Source organism: Hipposideros armiger, unplaced genomic scaffold (genome assembly GCF_001890085.2).
Source record: "Hipposideros armiger isolate ML-2016 unplaced genomic scaffold, ASM189008v1 scaffold_204, whole genome shotgun sequence".
Taxonomy (NCBI): domain Eukaryota; kingdom Metazoa; phylum Chordata; class Mammalia; order Chiroptera; family Hipposideridae; genus Hipposideros; species Hipposideros armiger.
In genome coordinates, this window is record NW_017731554.1 from 885,858 (window position 1) to 898,350 (window position 12,493).

Here is a 12,493-nt window from a genome sequence, read left to right on the forward strand (position 1 = left end):
TACATCACATAAGTATTAGGACAGCTCTAGATTTTCTTTAGTAGAGAAATATTCTCATAACATCTGATGTTTAAATTTTAATTGAATTTTTTCATAATCAGAGGCCACTCATGATATAACTTATGCCGCCCTCGAAAGTAAGTAGTCTTATAGCATTATAAATACTGCAGTCTGGAACTCTGAAATAAATCAGGACTAACAAGCTTCTTCACTGGGTTGATTTTTGCATACTTTATATCCTTGAAAAATATCACAGTATTTCTTATTTATAAAGTTAACTTCCCTGAACTGGAAATTAAACATTACATCTTACAAATTTTATGAAATACAAATACTTTTAACAGGTATAATAAAGATTTTGCTTTTATTTAATTACATGATTAATTTTACACTGCTATTTGACATATAAGATGGGCTATTCTGGTGATTTTTAGTTTGAAGTTAGTTTTGTCTAAATGTACAGTTTAGATGAGAGATTTGGCACAAAGTTGAAGCAAACTTGTTTTACTACACTATACTTTTTTAGTGAACTTTTAAATCAGTTCTGTTTGTAAGGTCGTAAACCTTTTTCTTCTGCAATCTTATTTTCATGCAACAAATTAACCAATAGTTACAAATATTTTAGATTTCTCAGTATTTCCAGGGAAATATTTTTTACTATAACCTTCTGTCTCATTTCACCAGTAACTCATTTATTAAAGAAAAGGATTGCTGCATTCGTTAATTGTTACTTTGACACACTTTATTTTCTTTATTTCTCAGAAACAATAGGCTAATAATAGACTAGAGTACAGCATCAACTTTTGGGGGAACTTGCAACTTTTACTACTTTAAAATGCAATGGGTTTCTTTGTGTTGTGCATTGAAAACAAGGAGGAAAAGCTGAAGTCTGCCTAAGCCAGGTGTTCCTTGTTGGCGCTCTGCTTCCTAATGACTGCTCTCAGAGAGCAGCTGCCTACTAGTCAGCTTTGTGTGGCCTATTGTCGCCGCACACCCCTCGTTAATACACATGCTGCCCGGGGCAGACCCCAAGAATGACAGCAACTTGCTTATCTTAGAAACCTGGACGCAGGGTGCTGAGGTTGGCTTGCATCTGCCTGGCCAACTAATTGTGAGCTTTCTGGCCTACGATTGGCTGCTCCACTTGGTAATAGGTTAAGCAAAGACATTGCCATTCCATCTGTTCAACCATTCATTGTTCTTCTTGCCTGCCTGGAAGTCTGCAGCTAAAATTGTGTTAAGGAGTTACTGCTGAAGCTGCTACAGAAACCATTGTCTTTGTATTTTTCTGCTAACGTGAGTATCTGTGCTACTTAATGCCTTGGAAGTTAAACTTTCCTAAATATTCAAAGTATTAATTTGGACTCTATAAAGGATAGAATACACCTCAAATGAAAGCCTACAAATTATTACATGGTGCCAAAATACCAGAAAATTACATTCTTTTTGTAAAATATGTCTGTGAAGCAGATTTTTTACATTTTTATATTCTGGAGTTTTGTAATTACAGTTTCATGAGCATTTGCAAGGTGTTGGGCATGGCATGTAATCATTTGGTAGTTAAAGATCAGTTATAACATGTTCTGGTATTTTGATAAACAATGAATTTAGATTTTATCCTGTCACATTCTTATGTTTCTTAAGGTGTCACTGTCAGACCTAGGTGCTGTAAAATGATAGTAAGATTTGATAGATGTTTCCATTGTCTTAAAAACCTAGCTTGGGGAGATGGATTGATATAGGTAGATGTTTCAAACAGCTTGTTTTAAATATGATTAAGCGTTCAGTTGCTTTGTTAGTAGTTTCAATATTCATGAATAGTTGCTAATTTCTTCTCTCCCACCTTATTTTTTTCCTTGCACTAGTATCACATTAGATTGAAGGTATTATTTCAAAAACTGTTACTTTCTGGAGTTCTGTAATGGGGAAGGGAAGAGGAGACAAAGACTTTCATCTATCAGTTGGGAGGCAAAGAAAGAGCATAAAGGGTTAAAGAAAGGTTTTCATTTCTACCACATGCCCTATTGTGTGAACATATGCATAAGTCTATTGAAAGTTTTCAGAAGATGGGCAGGCCACCAGTTGCTGGTCTCCTGCAGTTCCAGTAGACATCTGTTGCCCTAGAGCATTAACCAATCTGTTCAAAGGGACATCTTCCTTTGTTAGCTAGAGGGATGCAGACAACAGCACTCACTGAAATACAATGGTAATTAAATACACAGAGACTACAGCAGTAGGTATTTATTACATATTCATTATTTTATTTTCATTGTTCTCACAGTATTACCATTTGGATAACAACCAGAACCCACTTTATGGGATTGTAACTTTACAAACAAATAAATTGATTTAACAAGTTTATGGTCTGATATTCCTGATTAATATGAGGCTCTTTAGACTATAAAAAAATATTTATACTAGATTTGAGAAGGATTATTCAAGTCATCTAATGAGAACTTTTAGAAAATCTCACTAAATAGGGAATTTGTATATGCAACAAATTTCTAGTAAATAGCCATTACATCACTAACCTGCTAATGTAAAGTTTCTTTTTGGCAATTAAGACAATTAGCTACTCTTCATCATCTAAAAAATAAGCATGAAAATTTAGTTGTTTTTCAAAAAATAGTATTATTTGATTTTTAACTTATTAGACCTTTAGCAAGAAAAATTGTTTTAGTTTCTAATACAATATCTAGAGGGAATCAATAGCTTTATAAGTGTAGAAATTTGTTTTCAGACCATTATATTTTTACTCAGTTTCTTTTGTGTTCATGAATATAGTATGTAAAGACCAGTTATAATGGATTCCTGATATAAAGCTTAAAAATGAGGCCATATTTCTTAGAGTTTTTTGATAACTATCACAGTATAAACACTGACCTACTTTGTGTGTGAAACTTTGTCTATGCTGCTGCTTCCTGAAATGAGGGAAATTACCCTTATTAGTTAATAGTTGATTAATTGAAAGATGATTTATATACATTTGCTTTTGAGTAAATGCAAAACTTAAAAGTCTAATAAATGGTTTAGAAATTAAGGGGAAAAAATTTTCTGCTTTACATGTAATAATAAATTATGTGATGTTATTAGAATCTTTGCTATCTTTTTTCAAATCATATTGATCATTTTTAAGGCATTGAACAAAAGATCATATGCCATTCTTTGTCCTAAGATTTCTTTTAATTCCTTATAAATGTTATATATTACATTAACAAATACTGCAGCATATGAAAATATTTTTATCAGTTTTTAAATCTTATCATTTAGTTTTTTTTATTGAGTGGTTTCAAGATATTGACATTTTTTTTTAAGTGCCATATTAAGTTAGGGCAATCATTTTCTAATTACAAGTGGATAAGGAAGCATTTTAGAGATTAAAGTTTTAAAAAAACCAAATCTTTACCATTTGGGTCAATACAAATCAGGTTATTTCAATTTTGTATTATGTAGTGGAGAAAATATATACCTGATAATTTCATTTGCCCTTATTTGTACTATTTCATGGTCTGTTGATTTACAGAAACTAAAATTATTTGACTGCTTGTTTAGTACACGATGACATTGAATAACTTTCTCTGAGGTAACCAATGAAATCTGGAAAATAAAGAGAGGCCTATCAGTTGAAAAAGTTAAACCGGAATCTTTTAGAAGAAAAATTACTTTGGCAACAAAATTAGATGTTAATATTTTCAAAAGTAGATTAGATCAAGCTTACATTTATCCTCAGTATTAAAAATCATCTTAGCCCAATCATTCCAAACTTATTTAAATAGTATATATAAATTATATGAATTATCACAAGTTAAAGGTGTGTGGTAGTCACTAAATACATTTGTGTATAAATGAGTTTTATTTGGTTTAATACCATAAAAAGCAAATAACTGATAATCCCATTTTTCCTCTCTATTGTATCATTATAGCCATATGTAAATTATAGCAGATTTACATAGTGTCATAAGCCCTTTTTTTATATTAGACTGAAGGTGATATAAAAAGATTTAAATACATTTTTAGGGTTGATAATTTTCAGTTTAAAAAGTTTACAGTATCTGGTTTTGTTTCTTTGAAAAATGTGAAAATTAAGAATAATTTCCTTATGCTTTAAACATAACATTTCATTCTAATTTTCCCCTCAGGCTGTAGTTTTCATCTTATTTGAAACAGCCCAAAAGGAAAACAATACAGCTCAATATTAAAATAATATTCCCTAGTTCAATTCATAGATTTGGTCAGTGAGTTATTATCTTGAAGAATAATCTCACAACAGCACTTATGCAAAACCCAAACTTTTCAGGAGAGATAAAAAATGTTGCCCATTAAATACACTTCCTGCAGTCAGAGCAGATTGTGGGGTTTACAGAACAATGATGTTGGAGCTTCCAGATTGGTTTGGCAGCTGCATTGTTCTCGGAGGGTAAACCAGAGGCACTTAAATCCCAGTCTCTTTTATAGGCTTTTGTTCATACCAAATTATTCTTTCACTGTGCTAGCATTCATGATGGCATGTTAAAAGAGTGCAGCTTAGCAACCGTCTTCTGGTTGCCAGGCAGCCCAGCTTCCAGTAGGTTTTCCTTGTTTAAGATACTTTTGGTGGGAGCTCTACGAAGGCCACAGTGCAGGTTTTTCTTTTAACTGTATCCCTTTATTAGGATGCTGTTGTGATTTGTTACTTGTATTATGGTGTCAGTATATTACAGTAGTTAATAAATCACTGAATGTAAAGATTTGCTTTTAAAATCCCTTACTTTAATTCTAAATTGGGCTCATGCATATCCATATTAATAGAAAAAATTGAAATGGGTACAGCTTCATAATGGAGCAGATATAGAGCCCTCTTAAAGAATATTTATTTTTATCAGTTGTGTAATCAGGAGCCAGGAGAGTTTGATGTGTTGTTGTTTTTTTAAACTAATGAGTGTTACATTAGTAGAACAGTGCGATTAAAGTTTTCTGTCTTCTCAAGGGATAAAACCTGAAGAAACTCCTGTAGAAGTGTGTAGGAGTTCTACCCTGAAGAAATTTGAAATGTACTGTATCAAGCTAAAGATGTCCATGTTCTCTTCTCTAGTATTTACCATAATTAATATAATTTATTTCATTATGCAGAAATACTTCACTCTATAATAAGTTCACCAAGTATGCATTCAAATGTGTAACTTAGAAAATCACTTAGCATTTTTTCATAACATTTATATAATAGCTCCTTTCTAGTGTGAATAAGATGTTGAAGAGCTTTAGAATGAAATGTTTTTCCAATTTTTTTAGGCTATTTAAATAGGTGTTTTATGACAGTCTCAAATTCAGCTACCACAGGCTTACTAATGTTATCCATGGATAGAACACTGGAATTACCTTAATAAGTAAACTACTGATGTGAATATAGTCCTTAACAGTGAAGCACAAGAGAAAATAATTTTATTCAGCTAGCCTGTTCCTAGTGGAGAAATAACAATTATTCCCAATAGATTTAAGGAAAACAGTAAAACAGCGAAAGCATTTTAAACAGTAGAAGCATTCCTTAGGGGAAAGTAGGAGAAAAGATGACTTTTTAACCAAATGCAGATAACGGTTAATTATCTGATATAATAATATAGAAATATTTTCTGCCATAAAGTTCAAGAAATTAAGATAACATTATTTATTCAGTGTATCTAATTATTTGCTGCTAATTTTATGTGAAGTATTTCATTTCTCTGCATTCTACAAATGTGCATAGAAGAACTTTTCCCTGTCCCCTGGAATGACATTGACTGCAGTGTCCCTGGCACTTAATAAGGGTGGCATGACTTTAAAGATTGTATTCTGTTACTGTGTTCAGTATTCACAAAATAAAGATTATTAGGGCAAAACTATTCATAAATAGATTATAAGTCACTTTGTAATTATTTAATTCCTTTGACTATTGTTGAATATGTGCTCTTTCAACTCAGTACCATAATTCTTTTTGAAATGTCTTTAGGTTGTTTTTAAGCTTGATCCACATTAATGATACTTCTACAATTATAATAAGTTAATGTTTTCCTTTCTTTCCACATGGCTTTCTCTTTAAAAGAATTTTTATAAATTTTTGTGAATTCTTTTAGAGAAAATGTACATAACCTGTCATAGCATACCTAAGCATGCTTTTTGATAATACTCTCTGTGTCACTCCAGGAACATAGGCCTTTCTAATAGAAAAATCTCTTCCATCAAGACTGAGAAGCAGCATGACATAGTGGGAAGTGTATGGGTGTTGGGGTCAGACAAAACTGGGTAAAAAGTCGGCTTCTACTTCTTACTTACTTTGTTGCTTTGGAGGGATTGTATGGCCTTTCTAATTACTAACTTCATCTGAAAAAAGGCATACTTACCTTGCAAGAGTATTGAGGGATGTGGATGTAGTCAAACACAAAGTAGCTATGCAGTAGTTCAGTAATTCTTGTCCAACTTGTTTATTGAAACAAATGAAACAGTAAGTATGAAATTCTAAATATTTTACATTTTTCTCTAGGAATACGGGGTGCTTTGCATTCAGGAATACAGAAAAAACAACAGAAAAGTGGAGTCAAGTACACGTAACAGCTTCATGGGCTTGAAGGATCATCTGGGGCATGACCTTGGCCACCTTTATGTGGAGAGCAGTGACCCACAGTTAAGTACATCTGCACCTTGGTCAATGGTAGAAAAACCTACAATGGAAAAAGTTAATTCCGGGAAGGAAGAAAAAGAGGTTTCTGAAGAGAATGCGAGCTCTGGTGACTCTGAAGAAAGCACAAACTCTGATAATGAGTCAGAACAATTGAGTAGCATTTCAGTAGAGCCATGTTTATTAACCAAGACTCACAGACAACTATGTAGGTCTCCCTGTTTAGAGCCTCACATACTCAAACGCAGTGAAATTTTGCAAGACTTTAAACCTGAAGAGTCCCAGACTATATCCAAGGAAGTGAAGAAACCCCCCGATGTGGTGCGAGAATACCAAACAAAACTGGAGTTTGCACTTAAGTTAGGTTATTCTGAGGAACAGGTTCAGCTTGTGCTCAACAAACTTGGTACCGATGCTTTAATCAATGATATTTTGGGAGAACTTGTCAAACTTGGAAATAAAAGTGAAGCTGAGCAAACAGTTAGTACAATTAACAGTATAATGCGGGAACCATCTTCCCTGGAATCTCAGCGGTCTGAATCTCCAATGCAAGAGATTGTAACAGATGATGGAGAAAATCTGAGACCAGTAGTTATCGATGGCAGCAATGTGGCAATGAGGTAAGTGGGAAAATCTTCAGTGATTATTACCAAACAATCTTTCAAAAGTATTTCTAATTTTGTGACTTTCTCTTCTAGTAGTCATTAAAGTCAAGAGTATTCTGCATCCTAACATTAGCTTATAAATTTCTAATTGTGTTTCTTAGTTTTTCATTTCTCTATTTCCAGGGCAGTCAGCCATTCTCACCCCATGTGTCCCGAAATAGAGACCCCCTTTCCCCAGATATGTCTTTCTTTTTTTTCCCATTTGGCTATATTACTATGGTATAAAAATTAGCATATGTTCCCAGTTTACTGTTAACCACCAGTTTTAAATAAAAAACTTGAGTACAATAATGTTCAACAATTTTGGAATCTAGTCAGGTAAATAGCCTATTTCTATATAAGGCCAAATAACCATAGGGAAAAACCCCAATTCTTTTAGAAAATAAACTATTTTTATTATTTAGGAATAAAGCTAAGTTTGAAAGTTTTGTTTCATTTAAGAAATATAATTCAAAAATAATTCTTTAGGAACTGAAAAGAAAAAACAAAAGTAAAACTTCTAATGAAAATTTTATGAATTTTGATGACTTAAAATTTAAAGTGTGTTTAAATTCAGTTAACTTCCCACAATGTTCAACGCACTGTTGGAGATATAAAGATATATGAAGGCATCAGTTCTTCTTTCAGAGAGCTTAAAATGTCATATAATTTGTTTCTCAAAAGGTGATCTGAGGATACCAACCACAGAATCATGAGAAACTTGTTAAAAATGCACATTCTAGAGCACTGCTGTTCAATCAACATATAATATGTGGCATGTATGTCATTTAAAATTTTCTGGTACCTACATTAAAAAGTTAAACAGGTAAAATTAATGTGAATAATATATTTTGTTTAGCCTGATATAGCCAAAACATCATTTCAACATGTAATCAATTAAAAAATTGCTAATGAGATATTTTGCATTATTCCTTTCATATTAAGTCTTAAAATCGGGCATCTGCCTTAACATACGTCTCAATTCAGATTAGCCATATCAACATGCAGCTAGTGGCTGGACAGCATAGTTCTAGAGACCTACAAAGTCCATACACAGACCTACCAAGTCAAGATCAAGGTATGGCCCAGGCATCTCCTTTTGTAACAAGTACTCCTGCTAATAATGATGCATACTGAAATTTGAGAACCGCTGTTTTTAGTAGGTGATAACAAGTACTTCTGAATAGTATATGGGAAGGACCCACTTGTAATCCATAAAATAATCTTTTCAGGTGGAAGCAGCATTATCTTTCTTGCATTTATAAGCAAATGAGACTTGCAGGATTTAAATTACTTGCCCAAGGTAAAACATAATTCAAACCCAAATATGTCTCTTTTCAAAGTCTATACACTTTTCATCATCTAAAAAAAATAAAAGCAAATTGAAAAGGTTCAAACTAGATCTTCCAAGCCCTTGAATGCCAGGCTAGGGAATGTAAGCTTGGCTCTAATCCAAAGATAATTGAAGATTTTTGAAGAGGGGAATGTCAAGAGTTGAGTTATGCCTTATCCTGCTAATCTGGCAGTGATGTTTAAAGTGGTTTATAGGAGATAGGAGATCAATTTGGATGCAAACAGCCCTTTCTAATAGAGTGAAGAGAGCCTTAAAAATCATAGTGGTATGAAGTGTACATATGGCCTTGAGAAGTCCTTCAGTAAAATAACGTCTGTGGTTTAATCTTTCCCAAACTTGGCCACATAATGATTTTTTTTCCTTACAATAATCCAGAACTAGTGAACAGTTTACCTTAGCAGAGTGATAATGTGTAGGGCCAAAGTGCTGTGAATTCACAAAGGAAAAGACTAATGAGGGAAGGCATAATAGGTCTTAGAGGAACACCTACAATCATAGCCATATACCAAAATCACCAGAGGGGTTCTTTAAAAATACACTTTCCAGGGGTCTACTCTTAAAGAATCTCATTCAGTGGGGCTAGAACCCAAGTAAATATTTTTTTTAAGTGCCAACGTATTTCTGATGCATAGCCTGTGTTGAGAACCATTCAAGATGAAAAGTGTGGATATCTATAGGTCAGGAGGTAGAAGACAGTGATGATCCAGGGAAAGAGTAGCGTGAAAAATACTAGTGTTAGAAAAAAGCATAGTGCTAGAGAAACCAAGAGACATACAAATGTCATCAAACTCAAAGAAGAGGCTTTAAGGAGAAAATATCCTGTGGGTTGTACTGCAAAGACACGAGGACACGGGAAGTCGTTGCCTTCAAGAACGCCATATGGTATTAAAGATAGAAGCCCAATTGTAGGATGTCAAGAAATGAAAGAATAGAGCGACACTGTTATGTCTGTTCCCTCTATAGAATATGCACAGGGAAGTTACTGAGGCACAGGAAACAATGTGTGGGTACTGCATGGAGATAAAAAATAGATGGGAAGTGAAAATGAGGATAAAAAGACACTGGAACAGATCTTAGAGGGCATTTTATGCCAAATAAAAAAAAAATGAACTTTATGTATAGGAACATCAGGTCATAATATAATAAACCTAACATTTTAAGAGATACCCATAAACCATCTCATTACCAATTGATTTATGTGGCCTCATGGTGGTCCCCTTTTCATTTATATTTGACAAGTAATTTCTTCAGCCTCTCCTCCCTCTAGCATTTCTTTATGATTCCATCAGTGCTTATGCCTCTATGGTTTTTACTCCTTTTTGCATCTGAATGTATCAGCCCTTTGATCCCTAAAAGTCCTTGATTTCACTGTGCTTTCAAGACCTAGTCACCTGACTTCATTAAAATTAACTCTATCTCTATATTCTGCTTTAGCCTCTACCAAGTATTTTATAAGAGTGCTGAACAAGAAAAAACCCAGAGCCTCATCACTATTTCTACGTCATGTTGTAGCACAAATTCTTCTGTTGAATGGAATGGAGGAATGGGAGATAGACGCACCAGTCTTCTCTTTTTGATATGAACAAACTATTGAAACGTCACCGCCACCACTCACCCCCTCCCTGCTACCACCTCCTATTAGAAGTCTTCTGTCTTTGTCAGTGAACCCAGGTTTCTGGTTTAGATCAAATGTCCTGACTGGTGGGTAGGCCTTATTGGTGCATGTTTGTACAGAGTATTAGGACTATTAGGACAGATATTTGTTTTGCTGATAATCGCAGGTGGACCACTTTTAGGCAACAGGATTCCTGCTCATTTTGCCTCTCTCTTAATGATAGGGAACCACCAAAAGAATTTAAGCAAGGAAGAAGTGGCATATCATTTGCCTTTAAGAAAGATCACTCTGCAGAGAAATTTAGAGAAGGAATTGAGCACTAAGACTGGAGGCAAGGAGACCTAGTTATATTTGAAAATATATGCAAAGGTTAAGTTGTAGACAACCCCGAGGAAAAAAAGATGAACTAAGAATATAATTGCTTTTGTATACCAAATGGTATAAAATAGAGAAATAAAGCAACGATTTGCTTGACTATTTACACTCCACCCCCCAAAAAAAACAATATTAGAATCCAGCTGCTGTTATTATATTGGGTTGTCGGAAAAGTCATGACGCATTTTTGCAACGACAAACAAAAAAATACGTCAACTTTTCCGACAGCCCAATAGTACAAATCTGAGTGTTAACTGGGATTTAGAAATGCACTCCAGGTCAGTCCTTAAAGTCATTTTCTTAAAGTTGGAACAGAAATCAGATATAGATTTTAGAATCAGAACCTGAACAGAGAAAATGCTTAAGTTGTGATTACTTTCTATAAAGAAAAGTGGGCTAAGCCCATATATTTATAAAATACATGCAGAGTTTAACAGTTTGTATAAATGGGACTTAAGCTTCTGATTAATCTTTTCAGAAGCACAAAGCCTTTCATGTTTCTAACCTGGTTTGTGAAGTTTTATGAAATTGAGAACTCTTTTCAGTGTAAATTTGAATATTGAAGGCCATTTTGCCTAGGCTCTAAAATTTGCCTACAGTTGTTTGGTGGATTTGCTGTCCTATTGCCAGTTTGCCATTTAAGTACAGTACCGACTTATAGTTAATAAAATCCTCCTGGACACCTAGTCTAAGTATTTGGTTTAGATCATAGGAGAGACTACTAATTGCCAGAGTTCATTCAAATTTGCTTTTGGTCCCTCAACAAATGTTTATTGAAATATGTGCCGTGGACTCATGTGACCCAATATGGTAACCACTAGCCACATGTAGCAATTAAGCTCTTAAAATGTGTGTAGTCAAAATTGAGATATTCTGTAAATGTAAAAAACATATCAGATTTTGAAAATTTAGTACAAAAGTATGTGAAATATATCAGTAACTTTTAGGTCAATTATGTGTTAAAATGATAATTTTTAATACATTGGGTTAAATGAAATGTATTACTAAAATTTCAACTGCTTTTTACTTTTTTTAATGTGATATACTAGAGTATTTAAAATTATGTATGTGGTTCACATTATATTTCTTATTGGATGTCCTCTCAGTGGAATGTTTTAAGCCCCAACTTAGTAGGGACTTAATATTAATTATTGGACAGCTTAATTGCCCTCTAGGTGAATGTCATAGGTGTCACTTACAGGTTAGTTGGCAGTGTCCCATTTCTCTTACTGTTTTAAAGAAAATCCTTAGACATTATGAAAAGAATCAGAATCAGAACTAGTTCTTTTTTCCTGTTGTTTAATTATATTACATGGAGTCTGACAAAGACAAATATTAATTATATTCCACTGCATCTCTTTATAAACCTAAGTACATAATTCTAGTTGTCATTGGTCATGAATTTCAATGACCTGTGGTCAGTCAACTTGCCTGTTATCTCAAATGTGTTCGTTTAAACCTGAACCTAGGAAACATCAATAATCCTATTACATATGAATAAAGTTAATTACAGTTCACCTAACTAGTGTTAGCAATTATAACAGGAAAAGTTACCAATTATAAGAAATAGGAAAAAGTGATTAGAGTCGAGGTTTGCTATTTTGTTAATATTGAAGACATTTTTACATCTACTTAACAGATGTGTTCTCTGTAGCATCTTTAGTCTAATCGCCCCCTTGGATCTGGATTCTATCGATGTGCTTCCTAACTTTGGCTTCAAATTATGGACCTTATATGAACAGAGAAACCTTTCCCTTTTCCTTTTTCCTTACTCTTGCCCGTTCTGAAAACTCTCTTGGCCACACTGCTATGTCCATAGCCAACTGGAGGATCATAGTATACTATTTCATATTAATACTTCATTGTAATTTTGGTGT

General features: G+C 33.6%; 1 protein-coding gene across 3 annotated transcripts in view; it reads left to right on the forward strand.

Moving 5' to 3' along the window:
- Positions 1 to 12,493, forward strand: part of ZC3H12C (zinc finger CCCH-type containing 12C) — a 64,793-nt gene that overhangs the window by 25,597 nt on the left and 26,703 nt on the right. For all 3 annotated transcript variants that reach the window (XM_019653662.1, XM_019653661.1, XM_019653660.1), the window contains exon 2: positions 6,494 to 7,248. In XM_019653662.1, coding sequence (XP_019509207.1) covers positions 6,569 to 7,248 — 680 coding nt within the window. In that variant the 5' untranslated portion in view covers positions 6,494 to 6,568. The remainder of the gene's footprint in view (positions 1 to 6,493; positions 7,249 to 12,493) is intronic.